At 41.4% G+C, this 25,764-nt stretch overlaps 1 protein-coding gene across 3 annotated transcripts in view; it reads left to right on the top strand.

The window, feature by feature from the left end:
* tmem145 (transmembrane protein 145) overlaps positions 1-25,764 on the top strand; it is a 122,802-nt gene that overhangs the window by 20,099 nt on the left and 76,939 nt on the right. For all 3 annotated transcript variants that reach the window (XM_061947160.1, XM_061947152.1, XM_061947145.1), the window contains exons 2-5: positions 10,991-11,065; positions 11,480-11,557; positions 13,614-13,700; positions 23,614-23,715. In XM_061947160.1, the coding sequence (XP_061803144.1) occupies positions 10,991-11,065; positions 11,480-11,557; positions 13,614-13,700; positions 23,614-23,715 (342 nt within the window). The remainder of the gene's footprint in view (positions 1-10,990; positions 11,066-11,479; positions 11,558-13,613; positions 13,701-23,613; positions 23,716-25,764) is intronic.

Raw genomic sequence — 25,764 nt, 5'->3', positions numbered from 1 at the left:
AGGAGAGAGAGAAGGGGCTGAGAATGCCGCGGAGGAGATGAAAGGACAGATTGTGAGGGAGGAAGGCGAGAAAAAGGGAATGATGCTAAATCGACTGGATACGGCGTCAAGGCGTAGCGCTTGATTAATGGGGTGCGCGTTGGTACATGAGCATGCACACATTGGTACACTCACACTGAGCACTAGAAAATAAGACTACAAAGAGGTCAAACTAAGTGGTGTGCTGTCAGGGCCAGCAAGGCCTTCTCTGCTGCCCTAACATAACCACAAATCCATCCATTTTCTACCGCTTGTCCCTTTTGGGATCGCGGGGGGTGCTGGAGCCCATCTCAGCTGCATTCGGGCGGAAGGCGGGGTACACCCTGGACAAGTCGCCAACACAGATAGACAGACAACGTTCACACACTAGGGACAATTTAGTATTGCCAATCAACCTATCCCCAGGTGCATGTCTTTGGAGGTGGGAGGAAGCCGGAGTACCCGGAGGGAACCCACACAGTCACAGGGAGAACATGCAAACTCCACACAGAAAGAGCCCGGGATTGAACTCAGGACCTTCGGAAATCATGATCATAATTAACGATAAAATTCATTTTTTATTTACTTTTCCTAATGTTGCGTTCGGACCTGTTGTTCCTCCCAGGGAATTCAAGTTTCTGGTCGCTCCCAAGCTCTTTACGACACTTAAAGCTGAGTAGAAGAACCACCAGAGACAGAATAGGTATTTTGTAATATATTTGCAAAGCTTTGTAAATAGAATGAGACCAGTCCAGCATAGAACATTCAATCGCGCAGCTAAGATGGTCTGCTCTAAAATATGGAAACCTTCTATTCTATCAAGTCTCTCTCCCTCCCACCCTCGCTGTCTTGTCTTTCCAGCCCAAACACATGCCCATTGTCCTCCGCATCTGGACACAAGAAGAGATAAGGAGAAGGATTATCTCTCCTCCTTACATTCCATAGTCAAGGTTAGCACACAGTATTTGCAGACAACCAAAAGACCACAATTGGAAGAAAAACACTAGCTGTTTTGTAATATGATTATGAAAATAAAGAAGTAACACTTAAATACGGATATATGTAAATATCTGCCTCCGACACTAAATACCGTATTTTTCGGAGTATAAGTCGCTCCGGAGCATAAGTCGCACCGGCCGAAAATGCATAATAAAGAAGGAAAAAAACATATATAAGTCGCACTGGAGTATAAGTCACATTTTAGGGGGGAAATTTTTTCGATAAAACCCAACACCAAGAATAGACATTTGAAAGGCAATTTAAAATAAATAAAGAATAGTGAACAACAGGCTGAATAAGTGTACGTTATATGAGGCATAAATAAGCAACTGGTATGTTAACGTAACATATTATGGTAAGAGTCATTCAAATAACTATAACATATAGAACATGCTATACAATCTGTCACTCCTAATCGCTAAATCCCATGAAATCTTATACGTCTAGTCTCTTACGTGAATGAGATCAATAATATTATTTGATATTTTACGCTAATGTGTTAATCATTTCACACATAAGTCGCTCCTGAGTAGAAGTCGCACCCCCGGCCAAACTATGAAAAAAACTGCGACTTATAGTCCGAAAAATACGGTATGTAAAAGTATTCATATTCTCTTCATGTCATATTATGCTCCTTCCAGTGCTGTTGTTTTTAGGTTAGAGTTTGTATCCAATCAGAATTGAGCTAGCTTATTGCCATTAGGGCTGCAACAACTAATCGATTAAAATCGATTATAAAAATAGTTGGCGATTAATTCAGTCATCGATTCGTTGGATCTATGTTATACGCATGCGCAGCAGCAATTTATTTTTTTTATTTAAAAAAAAAGTTTTTTATAAAGTGCAACATGTACAAACAGCTGAGAAACAATAATCAAAATAAGTATGGTGCCAGTATGCTGGTTTTTTCAATGAAATACTGGAAAGGATAGAAATGTAGTTTGTCTCTTGTATCACATTATTAATCGATTAATCGAAGTAATAATCGACATATTAATCGATGATCAAATTAATCGTTAGTTGCAGCCCTAGTTGCGTCTGTGCACTGTAAGTGAACGGACACATAGAGTTGATAGATAATTGCCATAGCCAATCAGATCAGGAGTTGTTGTCAGTAAGGCCTTCTTGCTGACCTCACGTTGAACGTGACATTTACACGTCCTGTGATTGGATACTCACTTGGCAGTCCTAGTGAGTATCCAATCACAAGTTGCGAAAACATATAAAGTCAAAGAAAACTCACCGGTACTCACTTTTTAAACCCACAAAAAAAGAGAGCAAAATGTTGATTAGGTGGCAGGTATATATTTGCAAGGCCATTTTCAAGAAGGATACTTAAAAGAAACTAGATCTTGTGAGACGAAGTCAACCGACACCGGAAGCTAGCTAAGCTGTCCGAGCGGTGAAATGGTTTTCTCGCCACTTTCACACGAATCAACCGACTACAAGCGGCAACACTGGCTTATACGGCGTCGGATGGGTGCTACAAATTGTGAGTTCAAATATTTTATTTCTTTATTTTTGCATGTTTCATTTGTTTTATTCAATTCTTGTCATTTTGACAGTACCACGTAAGATATGTTTTAATCGCTGAATCGGGTTTATTGAATGTTAAATGCGCCAAACAATAGACCTTTTTGTACACTGTTGAGGGGATTCAATTCACAGTAGTGTGCAAGTGTGTTTCTGTATAGTATCTCCAGCTGTGTCCATGTGGTGACGTTAATTACGGTATTTTGAGAGGTGAAGTCGGACTAAGTAGGACATCACGGAAGGCCTAGGTGAGAAACGCCACTGGTAAACCTCATCCAGAGTAAGATGGCTGCTGGTTAGAGCCTTGCACGCCATCAGTGTGTGAATGTGTGTGTGAATGGGTAAATGTGGAAGTAGTGTCAAAGCGCTTTGAGTACCTTGAAGGTAGAAAAGCGCTATACAAGTACAACCCATTTATCATTTATTTATCATTTATTTCTCTGATGGTATAATTGTTGATGATTGAATTGCTGATATCAACAAAACCTAACCCCCCGAATTGTAAATAATGTAAATAATTCAATGTATATACTCTGATGATGAACTTGTGTGATGACTGTATTATGATGATAGTATATATTTATACCATGAATTGATTAATGTGGACCCCGACTTAAACAAGTGTAAAAACTTATTGGGGTGTTACCATTTAGTGGTCAATTGTAGGGAATATGTACTGTACTGTGCAATCTACTAATAAAAGTCTCAATCAATCAATCAATCAATTTAAGTGCGCCTTATAGCTGGAAAAAATACGGTATGTTTTTCTTGTAACATTCATTGTCATCGCGTGGACATCGGGGGCGGTACCTCTGGATTGGCAGACCGGGGTGGTGGGTCCTCTCTTTAAGAAGGGGAACCGGAGGGTGTGTTCTAACTATCGTGGGATCACACTCCTCAGCCTTCCCGGTAAGGTCTATTCAGGTGTACTGGAGAGGAGGCTACGCCGGATAGTCCAACCTCGGATTCAGGAGGAACAGTGTGGTTTTCATCCTGGTCGTGGAACTGTGGACCAGCTCTATACTCTCGGCAGGGTCCTTGAGGGTGCATGGGAGTTTGCCCAACCAGTCTACATGTGCTTTGTGGACTTGGAGAAGGCATTCGACCGTGTCCCTCGGGAAGTCCTGTGGGGAGTGCTCAGAGAGTATGGGGTATCTGACTGTCCGCTCTCTGTATGATCAGTGTCAGAGCTTGGTCCGCATTGCCGGCAGTAAGTCGGACACGTTTCTAGTGAGGGTTGGACTCCGCCAAGGCTGCCCTTTGTCACCGATTCTGTTCATAACTTTTATGGACAGAATTTCTAGGCGCAGTCAAGGCGTTGAGGGGATCCGGTTTGGTGGCTGCAGGATTAGGTCTCTGCTTTTTGCAGATGATGTGGTCCTGATGGCTTCATCTGGCCAGGATCTTCAGCTCTCGCTGGATCGGTTCGCAGCCGAGTGTGAAGCGACTGGGATGAGAATCAGCACCTCCAAGTCCGAGTCCATGGTTCTCGCCCGGAAAAGGGTGGAGTGCCATCTCCGGGTTGGGGAGGAGACCCTGACCCAAGTGGAGGAGTTCAAGTACCTCGGAGTCTTGTTCACGAGTGAGGGAAGAGTGGATCGTGAGATCGACAGGCGGATCGGTGCGGCATCTTCAGTAATGCGGACGCTGTATCGATCCGTTGTGGTGAAGAAGGAGCTGAGCTGGAAGGCAAAGCTCTCAATTTACCGGTCGATCTACGTTCCCATCCTCACCTATGGTCATGAGCTTTGGGTTATGACCAAAAGGACAAGATCACGGGTACAAGCGGCCCAAATGAGTTTCCTCCGCCGGGTGGCGGGGCTCTCCCTTAGAGATAGGGTGAGAAGCTCTGTCATCCGGGGGGAGCTCAAAGTAAAGCCGCTGCTCCTCCACATGGAGAGGAGCCAGATGAGGTGGTTTGGGCATCTGGTCAGGATGCCACCCGATCGCCTCCCTCGGGAGGTGTTTAGGGCACGTCCGACCGGTAGGAGGCCACGGGGAAGACCCAGGACACGCTGGGAAGACTATGTCTCCCGGCTGGCCTGGGAACGCCTCGGGATCCCCCGGGAGGAGCTGGACGAAGTGGCTGGGGAGAGGAAAGTCTGGGCTTCCCTGCTTAGGCTGCTGCCCCCGCAACCCGACCTCGGATAAGCGGAAGAAGATGGATGGATGGATGGATGGATTCATTGTCATTATTATGCATATGACTTTATTGTCATTGATTTACTGTTTAACTCGATAGTAAAGTAGAACAAGTAGTACTGTTCTTGTGACACAGACTCTTAATATCATCATTGCTCGTCCATCCATCCATTTTTTACCTTTTGTCCCTCTGCATTACTTCAAGGCTCAAAGAAATGTCCCATTTGGCCAAAAAGGAAGTCAAATGATTGAAGCCATTGTTCAGTGTGAGCTGCAGCGTTACTTAGTTGCTGATGTTGGAAAGACAAATGTACAAATAATAGCTCTACCAAAAAAAAAGGTGTTGGTGCTTCATGATTGACCGCCTCAGCCTTTTTTGCGGTGTCTAGCAGCGGCAAAGCGAAGGCATGCTGCTGTTGCCATGACAACAAGCAGGCAGCAATATAGCGTGCGACAGATGCGGCTCCAGCCTTAACTGATATCCACCTTCAGACCACCACCGTCTGCTGCCCTCTCCCTGGGGGATTCTGGCTCGGTTCCACCTCGGTTGTCACGGCTGCGGACTTAAAGCATCACCCTGGACGACACACAGGGCCAAAGGGATTGGGGGGTGAGGGGGGGGGGGGGGGGTCCCGGGACCTTACGGAGGGGTTTCTGAGACTTATAGAGTTGGAATTATAAGCTGAAGGTTCCCGGGACTGAAGCTCGCTGGCAGGCTGCGGCTGAGTTACGGCTGCGGTTTTGTTCAAGTTGATATACGGGAGGCGAAGCTGGCGTCGCTACACCGCTCTCCACTGCACTCCACTTCTCAGCCACCACATAATACTACTTGTTTATATAGCCGGCCAGCGGTAATTACTGTATAATAGTGCACGGGGTGTTGGCTGCAGCGCAGGAGTTCGTAGCAACGGGCCTTTAAGGGCTCATATTAGGATTTGTTTTTTTCTACATTTAAAACACTTCCTTGTGGTCTGCATAACATCTAATTGTGGTTCTTTGGTCAAAATGTTGCATAGATGATGTTTTACAGACCATCTTCAAGCATCTTATTTACATGCCTCCACTTTGATAGCGTCAGCCATGTTGAAGTTTTTAGCGCTTCCATATGTTGTATGTTTGAGCTATACACTACTTGTTGTCATGATCTGTTACACCAGATCAAGCCTCGTTTTGAGTTTATTGGTGTTTTTCTATGTGTAGTGTTTTAGTTCCATACCTGCCAACTACTCCGGTTTTCCCGTAATTAGTACGGTTTTCATCAACCTATTCCGGGTTACGGTTGCAGTGATAAAAAATATGGTTTTTCATTAATTTAAAAACTTTTTTTTTTTTAAGTTTTATTCACGAAATCGCGTAACAACAATGACAATCGACACTGCTTCCTGTAACTTCCTATCGAGCCATTCCGAATGCCATGCGCGAGGCTATTTATAGCACCGCTGCCAAGCAGTTGCCATTGTTTCCAAACAAGCGAACGATCATGGAATCAGCCGGAGAAAAATGAGTCTTAAACCGAAAAGAAAACTGCAGTCATTCCGTGAAGAATATTCAAAAGCCTATCCGGGAATAATTATCCGTTCCAAAAAGGGTGAAAACTACGCGAATTGCACCTTGTGCAGACAAGATTTTTCGATCGGACACGGAGGAATTAGCCATGTAAAAGACCACGTTGGGACAAAAAAACACAAGTCTAATGCCGTTGCTAGCGATACAAGTGGAAAACTTTCAACGTTTTTCGGATTTTAGCCACAAAAAGGTAATGACACCAATGTTATCTATTGGAATTGTTTAGTACTGTTATACTGTTAAAAGTGTTTATACTATTTATGCTTTCAAGTCCAAGTTGAAGAAATCTTGTTAAATGTTGACAGCATAACTACCAAAATACAGAAGTATGTCCTTAATATTTTTGCAGTGCTGTTTCTGTTGAAAAGTTAAAATGATTACATTAGAGATGTGATGTGCCACTTTTCAAGTGTCTGATGGCTTCAATTCATTTTCATGAATTTTTCATATTTTGAATTCTTTTGAAAGGCTTACAAAAAAACGTAATTCCATGCTATTGACAGGACTATTAATTTTAATGAAGTTAGCTTACCATGTTTACAGTATGATAATTGTGATAGAAATGTGAATTTTAGGCACAGAATATTTTTTACAATTGAACAAGGCAGTAGATTATACAAGCTTGGACAGAAAGTTAATAATGACACCAATTTTTTTTTTAAATGGAATTATTTAGTACTGTTTTACCATTTGTTTACTGTAAAAAGTGTTTATACTTTCAATTAACAAATTGAAGTCTTGTGAAAGGTTGACAGGATAACTGGCATTAACTGTCAAAATAATTTCAAACTATTGAAGTTAGCTTACAGAATAAACATGTCAATCAACTCATATGATTTTTGCTGTAATATTTTTGTTTTGAAAAGTCACTGTGACTGATAGAAAAGTGATGGTTTTAGCAACATTTTAACCTGTCTGAATGCTAATAATCATTTTGCGTCGGGGGGCGAAGGCTGAACCCCCCACCAGGACTTTGTCCTGGACCTACCGGGGCCTGCGGCCCCTGGACCCTGGCTACTAGGTTTTTCTGATTTCAAAAGTTGGCAGGTATGTAGTTCCTGTCCTGTGCTTTTATTTTGATGACACTTCCGTTTTTTGTGTTTCCCCGCAGCGACTTGACTCCTGCCCGTTGAGCGTTGTTCCCCGCACCTGTTTTGTGTCGGCAATTAGGACTGTAAGGCTTAGTTGGCCACATGTGTGGACAACACCTTTTAGCTCTTATTTCCAAAATTGTGTACACTACTGCAGTGTTTTTCAACCTTTTTTGAGCCAAGGCACAATTTTTGCGTAGAAAAAATGCGGAGGCACACAACCAGCAGAAATCATTAAAAAATGAAACTCAGTTGACAGTAAAAAGTTGTTGTCGCAATTGTTGGATATGACTTTAAAGCATAACCAAGCATGCATCACTATAGCTCTTGTCGCAAAGTTGGTGTACTGTCATGACTTATTATGAGTTTTCTGCTGGTTTCCTGTGTGTAGTGTTTTAGTTCTTGTCTTGCGCTCCTATTTTGGTGGCGTTTTCTCTTTTTTTGGTATTTTCCTGTAGCAGTTTCATGTCTTCCTTTGAGCGATATTTCCCGCATCTACTTTGTTTTAGCAATCAAGAATATTTCAGTTGTTTTTATCTTTCTTTGTGGGGACATTGTTGATTGTCATGTCATGTTCGGATGTACATTGTGGACGCCGTCTTTGCTCCACAGTAAGTCTTTGCTGTCGTCCAGCATTCTGTTTTTGTTTACTTTGTAGCCAGTTCAGTTTTAGTTTCGTTTTGCATAGCCTTCCCTAAGCTTCATTGCCTTTTCTTAGGGACACTCACCTTTTGTTTATTTTTGGTTAAGTATTAGACACCTCCCGCTGTTTCCGACATCTACAAAGCAATTAGCTACCTGCTGCCACCTACTGATATGGAAGAGTATTACACGGTTACTCTGCCGAGCTCCAGACAGCACCGACACTCAACAACAACACATTATTTGCGGATTATAATTACTGGTTTGCAAAAAATATTTTTAACCCAAATAGGTGAAATGACATAATCTCCCACGGCACACCAGACAATATCTCACGGTACACTAGTGTGCCGCGGCACAGTGGTTGAAAAACACTGCACTACTGAATTGGGGTCTTATGGCCGCTTATGTGGACACTTATACTGCCATCTGGTGGTGTCAGAAGAGTGTAACATACAATGGAATTTGGAGAAAAAAAAGTGTAAAAATAAGAATTAGCATGTCACTAAACATGAAGTACCGTATTTTTCGGACTATAAGTCGCAGTTTTTTTCATAGTTTGGCCGGGGGTGCGACTTATACTCAGGAGCGACTTATGTGTGAAATTATTAACACATTAGCGTAAAATATCAAATAATATTATTGATCTCATTCACGTAAGAGACTAGACGTATAAGATTTCATGGGATTTAGCGATTAGGAGTGACAGATTGTATAGCATGTTCTATATGTTATAGTTATTTGAATGACTCTTACCATAATATGTTACGTTAACATACCAGTTGGTTATTTATGCCTCATATAACGTACACTTATTCAGCCTGTTGTTCACTATTCTTTATTTATTTTAAATTGCCTTTCCAAATGTCTATTCTTGGTCTTGGGTTTTATCAAATACATTTCCCCAAAAATGCGACTTATATGTTTATTCCTGCTTTATTATGCATTTTCGGCCGGTGCGACTTATACTCCGAAAAATACGGTACACGTTTGTGTACTTATGGACTAAGTACATCATATCAAAAGATGATTCTTAGTTTTTATTCTAATCAAGCCCAAATAGCAAAGATAAATAAATAAAAAGCATGTAAACAAACAGCTTGGGCCTTAAGAGGTTAAGTGAAGTCTTGGTCGGAACATTGATTGTCATTGCATGTACATTGTGGACGCTTCTTCTGCCGCTTGGGTTTGCCCGTAAGTCCTTGCTGTGCTCCAGCATTCCGTTTTGTTATTTGATGTCATTTCAGTCTTTGCTGTTTTCTGGTAATTCTTTTTTAGAACCTGTTGCGTTTCGTTTAGCATAGCCTTCCCTATTCTTTCAGAGCACTTCCCAGCTCTCGCCTTTTTGTTGTTTCACGCACAAAAAACATTTTACCGGCACGATGCCTCCTCGGCTCTTCTGCATTTTTTAAAATCTCAACAACCTTCGTCGTCTTGGAAACGTGTAATGCCTGTTAAGATTGTCAATCCAGACGGTTGGACGTTTCCAAAATATTTGTTTTAATCATTTAAAGGGGAACATTATCAGCAGACCTATGTAAGCGTCAATATATACCTTGATGTTGCAGAAAAAAGACCATATATTTTTTTAACCGATTTCCGAACTCTAAATGAGTGAATTTTGGCGAATTAAACGCCTTTCTAATATTCGCTCTCGGAGCGATGACGTCACAACGTGGCGTCACATCGGGAAGCAATCCGCCATTTTCTCAAACACCGAGTCAAATCAGCTCTGTTATTTTCCGTTTTTCGGTGGTTTTCCATCATGCCTCGTCGGTGTGTTGTCGGAGGGTGTAACAACACGAACAGGGACAGATTCAAGTTGCACCAGTGGCCCAAAGATGCCAAAGTGGCAAGAAATTGGACGTTTGTTCCGCACACTTTACCCACGAAAGCTATGCTACGACAGAGATGGCAAGAATGTGTGGATATCCTGCGACACTCAAAGCAGATGCATTTACAACTAAACTGGACAGTTCAGCTTTCAGGAAAAGAGAGCGGATGAGGGTATGTCTACAGAATATATTAATTGATGAAAACTGGGCTGTCTGCACTCTCAAAGTGCATGTTGTTGCCAAATGTATTTCATATGCTGTAAACCTAGTTCATAGTTGTTAGTTTCCTTTAATGCCAAACAAACACATACCAATCGTTGGTTAGAAGGCGATCGCCGAATTCGTCCTCGCTTTCTCCCGTGTCGCTGGCTGTCGTATCGTTTTCGTGGGTTTCGCTTGCATACGGTTCAAACCGATATGGCTCAATAGCTTCAGTTTCTTCTTCAATTTGGTTTTGGCTACCTGCCTCCACACTACAACCATCCGTTTCAATACATGCGTAATCTGTTGAATCGCTTAAGCCGCTGAAATCCGAGTCTGAATCCGAGCTAATGTCGCTATACCTCGCCATGTTTGTTTGTATTGGCATCACTGTGTGACGTCACAGGAAAATGGACGGGTGGTTAAAATCAGGCACTTTGAAGCTTTTTTTAGGGATATTGCGTGATGGGTAAAAATTTTTTAAAAACTTCGAAAAATAAAATAAGCCACTGGGAACTGATTTTTAATGGTTTTAACCCTTCTGAAATTGTGATAATGTTCCCTTTTAAAGAGGAACTGCACTTTTTTAAATTTTTTAGTTTCGTTCACAATCATTATGAGACAAGAACACATGTATTTTTTTTTCCTTTATTCTAATGATGCCTGTATATAGACAAGTTATTGATTGTAGCAATAACTTCTAAGACGCCACAAGGTGACAGTATCACTCCTTCTTGTTAACATGCGTTGCTCTGTCTCGTGGAAAATGTCTCGCTTCAAAGGCAAGGAAAAAGTCAACTGCACATGTGAAATGAATCCTTCTATGCTGCTGAAGTCATGCGGGATTACGTTTTGATGCAACTTCTAGGTTACTCCTCTGAAATGATATTTAGTCTTTCAGACTTGCCTTGGCAAAGTAAACGGGAATATTTCCTGACACTTGATTGTCTGTCTTGAACACAGGAATGGGTTTTCCTCACTCGCTTCTGCTTCCTCACTGACTTTGGACGCCTGGACTTCCGGTTCCGTTATTCTAAGGTAAGGTGACACATTTGAAAGTGTGTGTGTGCGTGTGCAGGTGTGTGCGCTTGTTTTCTCCATTCAAGTCACTGTCACACTTCACAATGTGCCAACCACCATGATTATTCACTGCTTCTTCCCTTCCTTTCACCTCTTGTCAACTGAAGCTCTCCTCCTTTCTTTCTTCCTTCCTTCCTTCCCTCCTTCCTTCATCTCTGCCGCTGCATTCCTCTGCTACACTGCTGTGGTTTCTCTCTCTGGTTTAGCCTGTCACTTCTCTCTTCTTAGCCCCGCAGACTTGCGGGACATTTTTTTGTCATTTAAATCTCCAGCTGCCTCCTCTGTGATTCTTGCGCATCCCTCACTTGCTTGGCTGCCTTCTAATATCGCCCTTTCTTTCTCTGTCCCTCCCTTCTACGTCCCTCTGTGCAGTCTCGCTGCTGTCAGAACATATTACTCTACTTTGATGACGCCTCTCAGTGGCCAGCTGTGTACAAGAGGCCTGAAAAGGTGAGACATGCAGCAAGCTATTAGTCTAGAAAATGAGGAATTACATCTAACAAGGATTCAATAAAAATCTGAATAATCGTTATTGGCCAAGTATGTAACACACAAGGAATTTGACTTGGTAACGTGCTCCCCCACCTCCCGAAATCGAAGGTCTCAAGGTTGGCAAGTACGCATCTATCTGCAGAGGTGGGTAGTAACGCGCTACATTTACTCCGTTACATCTACTTGAGTAACTTTTGGGATAAATTGTACTTCTAAGAGTAGTTTTAATGCAACATACTTTTACTTTTACTTGAGTATATTTATAGAGAAGGAACGCTACTTTTACTCCGCTACTTTTATCTACATTCAGCTCGCTACTCGCTACTAATTTTTATCGATTTGTTAATGCACGCTTTGTTTGTTTTGGTCTGTCAGACAGACCTTCAAAGTGCCTGCCTTACTGGTGACGTTTCACTTCGTTCCACCAATCAGATGCAGTCACTGGTGACGTTGGACCAATCAAACAGAGCCAGGTGGTCACATGACCCGACTTAAACAAGTGTAAAAACTTATTGGGGGTGTTACCATTTAGTGGTCAATTGTACGGAATATGTACTGTACTGTGCAATCTACTAATAAAAGTTCCAATCAATCAATCAAAAGTGTGAAGGAAAAAGATACTTTTTTATTTCAACCGTACATCCCGTCAAAAGCCTAAAGACTGACCGCACATGAGGACGTTCCTGTCTTCACAATAAAAGTGCCGTTCCATCGCGCCTGCGCTTTCAAAATAAGAGTCTCCGAAAGCCAGCGCAAACAAACAAGCTAGCAAGCTACGGAGTTTGCCGCCAATATATTTCTTGTAAAGTGTATAAAAACGAATATGGAAGCTGGACAAATAAGATGCCAAAAACCCACCACTTTCATGTGGTATTAGACAGAAAGGAGGAACTTTTCTTCTCCTCCATTTGAAAACGTGGACGTTATCATCACTACTGTCTGATTACAATCAACGCAAGTCATCAGAATCAGGTAATGCACCAACTTATATTCTAGTCTTCATGAAAGAAAGGAATCTATATGTTAAACATGCATGTATATTCATTAAAACACCTTTAACATGTAAACAAAAACAGTAAAATAAATACATATAAATTATATACTGTATATATCAATGTATATGTATGTATGTATATATATATATATATATATATATATATATATATATATATATATATATATATATGATATGAGTGTGTATGTTACTCATCAGTTACTCAGTACTTGAGTAGTTTTTTCACAACATACTTTTTACTTTTACTCAAGTAAATATTTGGGTGACTACTCCTTACTTTTACTTGAGTAATAAATCTCTAAAGTAACAGTACTCTTACTTGAGTACAATTTCTGGCTACTCTACCCACCTCTGTCTATCTGTCAGAATAGTATAAATGTATGAGATAATAATAATAATAAATATACTGTATTATATTGATATATATTATATTATTTTCCAACACATACACTGTTTTATATAATAATGTCAATGTTTTATAAAGTCTCCTTTCAAGCTTATGAGCTCACGTTCTCATATTTTTGCGTGCCACCGAACAATCACAAGCAGCACGGTTTCAAAACTAAGCAGTTTTGTTCCGTCTCGCCAACGTCGACTGTTTTCAATTATAGGCGGTTGTATTGTATCGACGACGACGTTTTTTAAAAATTTTTTTGTCCTTTCAATCAATAACACTATTATCACCACCCAGCCTGCGTGGGAACATATTCTCATAAAACATTGTCATATTGTTGCTGCACTGAGCAACATGAGGGGGCGGGGTCATAAAGCATAAACAGATAATTAAAAGCCCACTTATTGTCAAATACATTATGCAGCAGTGCACGACCAAAGTGGTTTGCAACTGATTTTGGCAGGGTCTGCAAATAAAACAAGCCGGCTGCATTTGTTCTGTAATGTAGCCATATTTTCCTATTTTCATGTAAGTTTAGTCAATAAAATGAGGGTGAGCAGATGTGATTATTGGTTTATATCATCCTCTTATTCCATCTGCATCAGAACTGCTACCAGAAAGAGGCGGTGCTGAGGCCCGAGAACAACCAGGTCATCAACCTCACCACCCGATACACCTGGTCGGGATGTGTGGTAAGAGCAAGAATCCATATTGATTTTCATTTCATCCACCAAGTAGCGACTTTCTAGCTGTGTCATTTTCTCCTTTCTTCCATAGCCAAGCACACGCTTTTTATTGCCTCGTTTATTGAGTCATTTTCACATTTTTGCATTGAAAGTGTATTGATTAGCATCGGAAGGGTCAATATTAGTCTGTTACTGTGAAGCTGCCGCTTCCAGAGTTAATTACTGCTGTAGATGATGACATCAACGCTTTTGTTTATTACTGAATCATTTCATCTTTGCGTTGATGTGCAAAAAAGATGCAGACGTAACAGAGTCCAGCTGGTTTAGCTGTGCGTTAGAGTAGAAAGTACTTTATTGATCCCTGGGGGAAATTCAGCACCACAATTCGCTCACAATAGACAATAATAATAATAAATAATATAATATATATATAATATACAGTGTTGGGACTAACTGTAACGGCGTTAGTTTCGGCGGTAACTAGTAATCTAACGCGTTATTTTTTATATTCAGGTAGTCAGTTACCGTTACTACATGATGCGTTACTGCGTTATTTTACGTTACTTTTGATGTAATATCGGCTAGAAACAGAAGCGCTGCGGCGATTGTAGCGTCCCGGAGGAGTTAGTGCTGCAAGGGGTTCTGGGTATTTGTTCTGTTGTGTTACGATGTGGATGTTCTCCCGAAATGTGTTTGTCATTCTTGTTTGGTGTGGGTTCACAGCGTGGCGCGTATTTGTAACAGTGTTAAAGTTGTTTATACGGCCACCTTTAGTGTGACCTGTATAGCTGTTGACCAAGTATGATTTGCATTCACTTGTGTGTGTGAAAAGCCGTAGATATTATGTGACAAAGGCAGTGCCTTTAAGGTTTATTGGCGCTCTGTACTTCTCCCTACGTCCGTGTACACAGCGGCCTTTTAAAAAGTCATGAATTTTACTTTTTGAAACCGATACCGATAATTTCCGATATTACATTTTAAAGCATTTATCAGCCGATATTATCGGACATCCCTACTAAAGACAATTAGTAAAACGGTTAAAAAAATCAATAATCTAACTGAAAGCGATGATGGAGTTTAACCAGCAAAGGACAGCCTGTCACTATCTTGTAATAATACTGTAAAGATGTGGAAAAAGTGGGAGGCACATGCTCAATGGGCATTATGGGCTTTCATATTAGGACAATTATTTGAACAAATGTTCTCCCAAAGAAGCACAGCTTGTAGTCAGGTCTCAAGCATGCTGTCACTCAGAATGCGTTGAAGCAGGCCACATCGCCACAATGTTGGTTGCAACATGAACATATGATATGCACGTTGATCAAATGAAAATGTTTCATGTCCACATATAGAAATTCATCATGTGATGGCGCTTTTATAGCAGTTGAAAGCTCAGATTCCAGTAGGAACACCGGCTCTTTCTGTACCTATCATCTGATATAGACATGCCAATAGTTACTTCCCACACAGCTTGGCTCACGCACTGGCACAGCTCATACCAAAATATAGTGCATTTCCCGGGATATGGGAAAAAATAAAGGATTTTCTTTCCAAATTGAGGTGATCAGGACAGCGGAGAAGATTATCGGCTGCCCTCTGCCCTCTCTGCACGATCTTGCTGCCTCGGCAGAGCTAATCAAATCCTTCCAGACAGCTCTCACCCTGCTGCCATCAGGGAAGAGATTTCAGTCACAAGAGAAGGACAGAGTTAAACACTTTTTACTGGTGGGCCATTAGGATTTTGAATCAGTCCCAATAGCTTATACTGTTTTCCACTGTTCATACTGGTATGTTTGTCAACATGTTATTTATTGTTTATATTGTATTCCAACTGTATTTTCGTCATGCTCTCATCTGTGATGAGAAAGTGTTTCATTCTATTCTATTCTAAATCGATTAAAAGAATTTAAAAAGTCAAAACATACCTAACTGGGGTACGAAGAGGAGAAAGCCTCCTCTCCGACCAGTTATGTTATTGGCTAAATGACAATAAAAACACAATTTAACAAGTCATCAACAAATAAAGACTCTCTCTGAACACATATTCTCTTCGTATTAAACCGTGTCAGATTCAAACCCTGATGACATCTATTAAACTGACAAGAAGCAAGGAATTAAACCGAGACAGGATTCAATTTAGCTCAATGAGGAGAAACGTTTGGGCTGTACTCTTGCACAGTCTTCCACCACGCTCTGACAAGAGAATTCTACGCCTCCTCTTTTATTTGGACTTTCCCTGATTACGTAGCATCAACTGTTTCTAAAGGGAGGGGGGTCGTAAACAGCTGTTGCCTTCGGTCACAAAACAGTTCAAAGAAAAGATGCCTGGAGCTTGCGTCAGGTCCTGCTTCTTCTCCGCTTTGTAGATCTCGGGTGAAGACAAGATCTTCCTGTGGATTATAGATCAAAGAAACCGTCGCCTTGATGTTGCTTCCCATCGTACACAGTGGAGTTTTACAAGCATTTTGCTTGGTAAGATCAAAGACAGCTTTTGTCTGCTCGTGGGAACTCATGGAAACACAAAGTTTTGTGATAACTTAGATACAATTATATTGACAAACCAATTGACAAAGTATTCTACTATGAATGAAATGTGGTACGCAAGCCATGAAGTTCTACGTTCATGTCACTCTTGATTAGGGTTGCCAATTGTCACTTGAAAAACTGAACGGTCTCGTATTTCAAAACAAACATTTGCCTCCTAAATTGAGCCTAAAAGGGACACACTTTGTTTCCATAATTAAAAACAGGAACATGTCAATACAATGAATGAATGTTAGGGCACTTTATATCTAATTTGTCACCAATGAGAGAGAAAACAAGCAGAATTCACAAACTCTTGTTAAGCCCTGTTAGTCTATAGCAGGGATGCCCAAAGTGGAGCCCGGGGGCCAAATTTTGCCCATTATGTCATTTCATTTGGCCTGAAATACATATTCATACTGACATCTTTCAAGCTGCACACTCATTGATGGCCTTTCTGCAAGGCTATGCTGTTAAAAAAAAAAAAGTCAGTAGATTTGACTGTAAAAACCTGGCAGCTCATTCGCCAATAAATCTACCATAAAATCATAAGTGGTGCCATTCTCCCATAATGCACTGTGAAAACGGGGAACATAGATTTTATGGTAAGGTCACCAGAACTTTACAGTAAAAATAACAATGGTAGCGTTTTTTCACCTTATAACAATGAACTGTAAAAAAAATAGCCATAGATTTATTGTTAAAAAACTGTCAGCTGAGTCACCAAATTTCTTACGCAAAAACGACACTGGCTCCTGTTTTTCAATTCACAGTATTTTGACGTAAAAATTTGAGATGTCCGATATTATCGGCCGATAAATGCTTTAAAATGTAATATCGGAAATTATCGGTATCGTTTTTTGTTTTTTTTATCGGTATCGTCTTTTTTATTTTTATTTTTTATTTTTTATTAAATCAACATAAAAAACACAAGATACACCTACAATTAGTGCACCAACCCAAAAAACCTCCTTCGTATTAAACCGTGTCAGATTCAAACCCTGATGACATCTATTAAACTGACAAGAAGCAAGGAAATAAACCGAGACAGGATTCAATTTAGCTCAATGAGGAGAAACGTTTGGGCTGTACTCTTGTACAGTCTTCCACCACGCTCTGACAAGAGAATTCTACGCAAAAGGGTTGTTTCTTTCTGTTATTAATATTGTGGTTCCTACATTATATATCAATATATATCAATACAGTCTGCAAGGGATACAGTCCGTAAGCACACATGATTGTGCGTGCTGCTGGTCCACTAATAGTACTAACCTTTAACAGTTAATTTTACTCATTTTCATTCATTACTAGTTTCTATGTAACTGTTTTTATATTGTTTTACTTTCTTTTTTATTCAAGAAAATTTTTAATTTATTTATCTTATTTTTTTTCTAAAAAAAGGACCTTATCTTCACCATACCTGGTTATCCAAATTAGGCATAATAATGTGTTAATTCCACGACTGTATATATCGGTATCGGTTGATATCGGAATCAGTAATTAAAGAGTTGGACAATATCGGGATATCGGCAAAAAGCCATTATCGGACATCCCTAGTAAAAATCATTGTAAGTTTTATGGTAGAATTCTGGTGGCTGAGCTGCCAGTTTTTTTAATTGTAAAATATATTAAAACTATCTGCGGTCCCCTCCAAGATTTCTCATTGTTTCTGTTGCGTTTTGGACCAGTTGTTCCTCCCAGGGAATTCAAGTCACAATTCGCTCCCAAGTTCTTTCCGACACTTAAAGCTGAGTTGAAAAACCACCAGAGACAGAATAGGTATTTTGTTGTATATTCTCAAAGCTTTGCCAATATACATTGATTGAGACCAGTCTAACCCTAGAACATTCTATTGCGCCTCCCAAAATGGTCTGTCTTCCCGATCCCACCACCCTCTCTCTCGTCCCATCTCTCTAGACAAAACAAATGCTAGTCAAAACACATTCCAAAGAACTCAAGGTTAACACACACAGTATACTTGCTGACAGAGCATCAAACCATTGGGTTTCTTGCCCTGATGTGGGAGCTGAGCCGAGGATGTCGTTGTGGCTTGTGCAGCCCTTTGAGACACTTGTGATTTAGGGCTGTATAAATAAACTTTGATTGATTGAACTAGTTGCATTTGAATTTGAGACACCTGCTCTGAGGTGGCGACTTGTCCAGGGTGTACCCCGCCTTCCGCCCGATTGTAGCTGAGATAAGCTCCAGCGCCCCCCGCGACCCCAAAAGGGAATAAGCGGTAGAAAATGGATGGATGGATGGACACCTGCTCTCCGATAAAGTTGTGACTTTTTGACACTGTATGGAAAAGGATAATCTTCACCCATGTCCTGTAATGAAATCCTAAACGCTTCAAAATGTGTCATCCTCCATATGTCTAATGTTGGTAAGGTTTGAAAGCAATCAGATAAAATACCTAGGAACTTGCTCAAAAAAGGTGGAACACTGCGCTAGTGTTCCAAACAGTGATGGATGCTAGGGTTGGAGCAGACTTGTCATCGTTTTATTCTAACATTTCATGACTCACGGCAAGAAAAGCCGAAAATTAACGCAAATTAGCTTAGCTCTGGACACTGCAATACAGTCTCCACTTTGCTGCACTCACAGTAACGTGCTTGGTACATTTGACATTTAAAGTCTGTGTAGTTTCCTAATGAAGCCTTAGTTTGACGCTCCTCTACTTTCTCCTGCTCCGCTTGCTGCGGCAACAACAAACAAAACTCCAGACGCTCCTCTTCGTTTTGTATCGTTTACTGGTGAACTTAATCATTCAAAAACGTAAAACAATAACGATGTGGGAACAAATGAATGGCAAAATAAAGCCAGTTTGTTACAGTAAGAAAGAGTTAGAAAAAGTAAGAGTAAGGTCAAAAAACTGTGTGGCTTGATTCCACCACATCTGACTGCCATTACCCATAATACATTGTGTCATGCTGACAAGAACCATCCCAAAGATCTGGAGAAAAAACAGAATCATAGCTCTTCTCAAACCGGGTAAAGATCCATCCCATGCAAAAAGTTTCCGTCCAATCTCCCTGCTATGTAACCCTAAACTCTTTGAGCGCCTGATCCTCAACAGGCTGGCCCCAGTTGCTGAACCTGCCATCATCCCCCAACAAGCTGGATTCCCACCTGGCAAATCCACAACAAGCCAACTTCTGAATCTCACCCAACATATTGAGGATGGGTTTCAGAATGGACTGGTAACAGGTGCCGTCTTCGTCCATCTGTCTGCCGCGTACGACACTGTGAACCACCGCCTCCTCCTAAAAAAAGATCCTGGAGATGACAAAAGATCTGACACTCACAGACCTCATTGGAGTCCTCTTGAAAGACAGGCACTTTAAAGGGGGACATTATCACAATTTCAGAAGGGTTAAAACCATTAAAAATCAGTTCCCAGTGGCTTATTTTATTTTTCGAAGTTTTTTTCAAAATTTTACGCATCACGCAATATCCCTAAAAAAAGCTTCAAAGTGCCTGATTTTAACCATCGTTTTCCTGTGACGTCACATAGTGAAGCCAACACAAACAAACATGGCGGAATGAACAGCAAGCTATAGCGACATTAGCTCAGATTCAGACTCGGATTTCAGCGGCTTAAGCGATTCAACAGATTACGCATGTATTGAAACGGATGGTTGTAGTGTGGAGGCAGGTAGCGAAAACCAAATTGAAGAAGAAACTGAAGCTATTGAGCCATATCGGTTTGAACCGTATGCAAGCCAAACCCACGAAAACGACACGACAGCCAGCGACACGGGAGAAAGCGAGGACGAATTCGGCGATCGCCTTCTAACCAACGATTGGTATGTTTGTTTGGCATTAAAGGAAACTAACAACTATGAACTAGGTTTACAGCATATGAAATACATTTGGCAACAACATGCACTTTGAGAGTGCAGACAGCCCAATTTTCATCAATTAATATATTCTGTAGACATACCCTCATCCGGGCTCTTTTCCTGAAAGCTGATCTGTCCAGTTTTGGAGTTGATGTCAGCAGGCCAGGGAAGCTAGGGTCGATATTCATCTCTTGATCATCTTCGGTGGCATAAGGGACGGTGTGAGCCAAGACATCCAGGGGGTTTAGCTCGCTCGTCTGCGGGAACAAACTGCCGCCATTGCTTGCCGTGCTAGCGAGGTCCTTTGTCCCTGAATTGCTCACACACTCCGGCAGATTCATTGGGGGTCTGGCGGCAGATTTCTTTGACTTTATGGTTGGAAATGCATCTGCTTTGAGTGTCGCAGGATATCCACACATTCTTGCCATCTCTGTCGTAGCATAGCTTTCGTGGGTAAAGTGTGCGGAACAAACGTCCAATTTCTGGTGCAACTTGAATCCGTCCCTGTTGGTGTTGTTACACCCTCCGACAACACACCGACGAGGCATGATGTCTCCAAGGTACGGAAAACAGTCGAAAAAACGGAAAATAACAGAGCTGATTTGACTCGGTGTTTGAGAAAATGGCGGATTGCTTCCCGATGCGACGTCACGTTGTGATGTCATCGCTCCGAGAGCAAATATTAGAAAGGCGTTTAATTCGCCAAAATTCACCCATTTAGAGTTCGGAAATCGGTTAAAAAAATATATGGTCTTTTTTTCTGCAACATCAAGGTATATATTGACGCTTCCATAGGTCTGGTGATAATGTTCCCCTTTAAACAACAAGCAAAGTCGCTGGCGACGACAGAAGAACGGCCTACCTCAAGGTAGTGTGCTGGCTCCACTACTGTCAACAGTAGTCTATACCAACGACCAGCCAATGGACCAGAACACTGCACGATTCATATACGCTGACGACCTCTGTGTAACATCTCAAGAGAGTACGTTTGAAGCGGTAGAAGCAAACCTCACCTCAGCTCTAGATGAGCTGTTCTTCTACTACGAGCAAAACCATCTACACGCAAAGACCCAAGTCTGCTCGTTCCATCTCAGGAACCGGGATGCGAACCGACCTCTTAACATCAAATGGTATGGAACACCACTTGAGAATTGTACCAACCCTGTCTACCTTGGCGTAACCCTGGACCGCACCCTCTCCTTCAAGGAACACATCAAAAACACCAAACTAAAAGTCAGCTCCCGAAACAACATCTTGCGGAAACTGACAAATTCCAAATGGGGAGCCACAGCACACACACTAAGATGTACTGCTTTGGCCCTGTGCTATTCCTCGGCTGAGTATGCATGTCCTGTCTGGGAGAGATCAACCCATGCCAAGAAACTGGACCCAGCACTGAACAACACCTGCCGCTTGATCACTGGTTGCTTGAAGCCTACCAACCTGAACAACCTACATCTCCTCGCTGGCATTGCCCCTGCAGACGTGAGACGGGAAGTTGCCAGCCGAGTAGAGTTCACAAAATCTACCAGTGATGAACGCCACCTCCTCTATGGACGTGAACCCTCAGCCCAACGTCTGAAGTCAAGGAGAAGCTTCCTCAGCAATGTCCAGCCCCTAACAACATCTCGGGAAGAAACCAGACTCCAGCTATGGACACAAAAATTAGAGAAAGACCCCCCTCCTATTGACATGGGAATCCCCCCTTCTGAAGACCTGCCCCCCGGGTCAGAAACACCATGGGTCCAGTGGAAGACACTAAACCGCCTGAGAACAGGAACAGGGCGATCAAAAGCTGCTATGGCCAGATGGGGCTACAAAACCGGCCCAACCACCTGCGAATGCGGAGAAGTGGACCACACGGTGCAGCACTGCCTTGTCTGTCCTCTGCTACCCAACCAGTGCAGCTTAAAAGATCTCGCAGAGTTCAATGACAATGCAAAAGACTCTGTAAAGAAATGGGAAACTGTCATATAACCACATGCTTCAAAGACACAAAAAGAAGATTGTGTCCAAAACCATATTACCACACAGATCCTTCCGCCATATATGCAATTAAACCATACTTGCCAACCCTCCCGGATTTTCCGGGAGACTCCCGAAATTCAGCGCCTCTCCCGAAAACCTCCCGGGACAAATTTTCTCCCGAAAATCTCCCGAAATTCAGGCGGAGCTGAAAGCCACGCCCCCTCCAGCTCCATGCGGACCTGAGTGACGTCAGGTGCGCAACACCACGTAAATCGTTGGCCAACCAAAAAGTAACCCCAGTACGCTATAGCCAACATTCACCAGGAGATGGCAACAGACAAACATAGATCACTCTATTACATTATTCCCCTTTTAGAAATGTATAGAAGTTACTCAAAATAAATAAACAACCCAACCAAAAAATGCAGCAGCTCAATTAAAAAACTGTACTTAAGCCACATTTTTTTTTTTTTTTTTTAGTACTGAACTCTTAACCCTCATTTGTAAAAAAATAAAATGCTTATTATACAAACAGTATTTGTACACCTTTAACACAGATTTTTATACTGTCTTCAGAGATTCAGTTTTTTTGGTGGTACTCGAAACCTTTCTGGGTACCTGCGAAAGGGTGTTCAGCATGGTTGGAAAAATAGTGACAGAGAATAGAACAAGGATGGACAATTCAACCCTTAACTCAACAATGAGTAGATGAGTGTTGTGTGTATATATGTGTAAATAAATGAACACTGAAATTCAAGAATTTCTTTTATTTATATATATATATATATATATATATATATATATATAAAATACTTGACTTGGTGAATTCTAGCTGTAAATATACTCCTCCCCTCTTAGCTCCGCCCCCAACCACGCCCCCGCCACACCCCGACCACGCCCACACCCCCAACCTCCTGAAATCGGAGGTCTCAAGGTTGGCAAGTATGAATTAAACAGTTACGTAATCTTCACTGTATTAAAGAAGTATAAAATTATTCAGACAAATATAATAATTACAAATAAAAGTGTACCTTATAATTATTCTAAGCATGTAATATATACATTTTCGTATTATTTAGTAATAATTTAGTAAATAGTCCCCTTTTGGCTGAATAAACATAAAGCACCTTCCATAAAATGTAAATGAACTTAAACATCATTTAGGCTCCTACAGTCTGCTTTGTGTGCCCTCAGTGTCCTCTTGGATAAAATGTTCCAGCGTGGCTATTGTTCTTCATCCATTGTTGGTGTTTATTAGCAGGTCTCATTGTGGTTTACCCCAATAATACTTAAGGTGAAACCAACCTGCTCCAAACCGAAAAAAGAGCGTTCAAAATAAACTTTCTACATCCTCATTCTTGCAAAAAAAAAACAACATGTTTCATTTCTCATATCTTATTTGTTGATTGCATAGTGAAGTGTGATTTCCCGATCTCTTTGCCACATTTCAGGCTATTTTTGGGCTGTGTGAAATATGTTTCCATGTGCGCGTGTCACGCTCTCAAACCCCTGCGATCAAATCAACACCTCAGCGGTGAAATGTGATGTATCCTGTTGGGATGACTGCATCCTCTCTGTCCCAGGTGGAGGGAGACGGCGACGAGGAGGTCCTGAGCTGCGTGGGCGGCCGCAGTTTTCGCTCGGTGAGAGAGAGGTGGTGGTACATCGCTCTCAGCAAGTGCGGGGTAAGTGCTGCCCTCTGACCTCTACCCACGCCCATAAGACCAGCACTTTCACAGCAGTATGTACAAAACCCAAAACCAGTGAAATTAGCACAATGTGTAATTCGAAAATAAAAACAGAATACAATGATTTGCAAATCCTTTTCAACTTATATTCAATTGAGTGGACTGCAAAGACAAGATATTTCATGTTGGAACTGAGAAACTTCATTTTTTTTTGCAAATAATCATTAACTTAGAATTTAATGGCAGCAACACATTGCAAAAAGGTTGGCACAGGGGCATTTTTACCACTGTGTTACATGGCCTTTCCTTTTAACAACACTTAGTAAAGGTTTGGGAAATGAGGAGACACATTTTTTAAGCTTTTCAAGTGGAATTCTTTCGCATTCTTGCTTGATGTACAGCTTAAGTTGTTCAACACGTGGCTTGGCATTGTCTTGCTAAAATAAGCAGGGGCGTCCATGATAACGTTGCTTGGATGGCAACATATGTTGCTCCAAAACCTGTATGTACCTTTCAGCATTAATTGTTCCTTCACAGATGTGAAAGTTACCCATGACTTGGGCACTAATACACCCCCATACCATCACACATGCTGGCTTTTACACTTTGCGCCTATAACAATCCGAATGGTTATTTTCCTCTTTGTTCCGGAGGACACGACATCCAGAGTTTCCAAAGACATTTTGAAATGTGGACTCGTCAGACCACAGAACACTTTTACACTTTGCATCAGTCCGTCTTAGATGAGCTCGGGCCCAGCAAAGCCGGCAGCGTTTCTGGGTGTTGTTGATAAATGACTTTCGTTTTGCATAGGAGAGTTTTAACTTGCACTTACCGATGTAGCGACAAACTGTAGTTACTGACAATGGTTTACTGAAGTGTTCCTGAGCCCATGTGGTGATATCCTTTACACACTGATGTCACTTGTTGATGCAGTACAGCCTGAGGGATGGAAGGTCACGGGCTTAGCTGCTTACGTGCAGTGATTTCTCCACATTCTCTGAACCCTTTGATGATATTACGGACCGTAGATGGTGAAATCCATTAATTCCTTGCAATAGCTCGTTGACAAATGTTGTTGTTAAACTGTTGGACAATTTGCTCACGCATTTGTTGACAAAGTGGTGACCCTCGCCCCATCTTTGTTTGTGAATGACTGCACATTTCATGGAAGCCACTTTTATACCCAATCATGGCACCCACCTGTTCCCAATTAGCCTGTTCACCTGTGGGATGTTCCAAGTTAGTGTTTGATGAGCATTCCTCAACTTTCTCAGTCTTTTTTGCCACTTGTGCCAGCTTTTTTGAAACATGTTGCAGGCATCAGATTCCAAATGAGCTAATATTTGCAAAAATAAAGTTTTCCAGTTCGAAAGTGAAGTATCTTGTCCATGCAGTCTATTCAATTGAATATAGGTTGAAATAGATTTGCAAATGATTGTATTCTGTTTTTATTTACCATTTACACAACGTGCCAACTTCACTGCTTTTGTATTTAACAGTGTTCTGATGGTCTCCTATATTCATCATTGAAAACCCATAAAATCACGTAGCTTCGCATCATCTTCTCAGAAGAGTCACCCATTGGGTGATGGAATAATAAGCTTAGCAGATGTATTCCTGGAGTAAACACTCCCAGAAATGCGAAGGCGAAAAAAAATACACCCATCGCACCCCGAGGAGGCTTCTGCCTGAATCACTGTGTTTCCAGGCGGTTTTTGTGCTGGCTTGCTGTGGATTTTAAATCAACGTCAGCTTAAATTAAGCCTTCACCCCCCCCCGTATGCACTTCCATATTTTGCGGCAAACAACATTTGAGGACTGGAACGGGCGTCTTCTAACATAGTGACAAAGATATTGAACCCTGGCTGACACTGATTATTAACCCTCAATTTTGCTCTTAAATAAAATAGTGAACATACTAGACAACTTGTCTAGTATAAGTAAACAAACAAAAGCTCCTAATTTAGCTGCTGACATATGCAGTAACATATTGTGTCATTTTCCATTCTATTATTTTGTCAAAATTATTAAGGACAAGTGGTA

The sequence above is a fragment of the Nerophis lumbriciformis genome, linkage group LG04, assembly GCF_033978685.3.
Source record: "Nerophis lumbriciformis linkage group LG04, RoL_Nlum_v2.1, whole genome shotgun sequence".
NCBI classification, from domain to species: domain Eukaryota; kingdom Metazoa; phylum Chordata; class Actinopteri; order Syngnathiformes; family Syngnathidae; genus Nerophis; species Nerophis lumbriciformis.
This window is presented reverse-complemented; position numbering and strand designations above follow the sequence as displayed.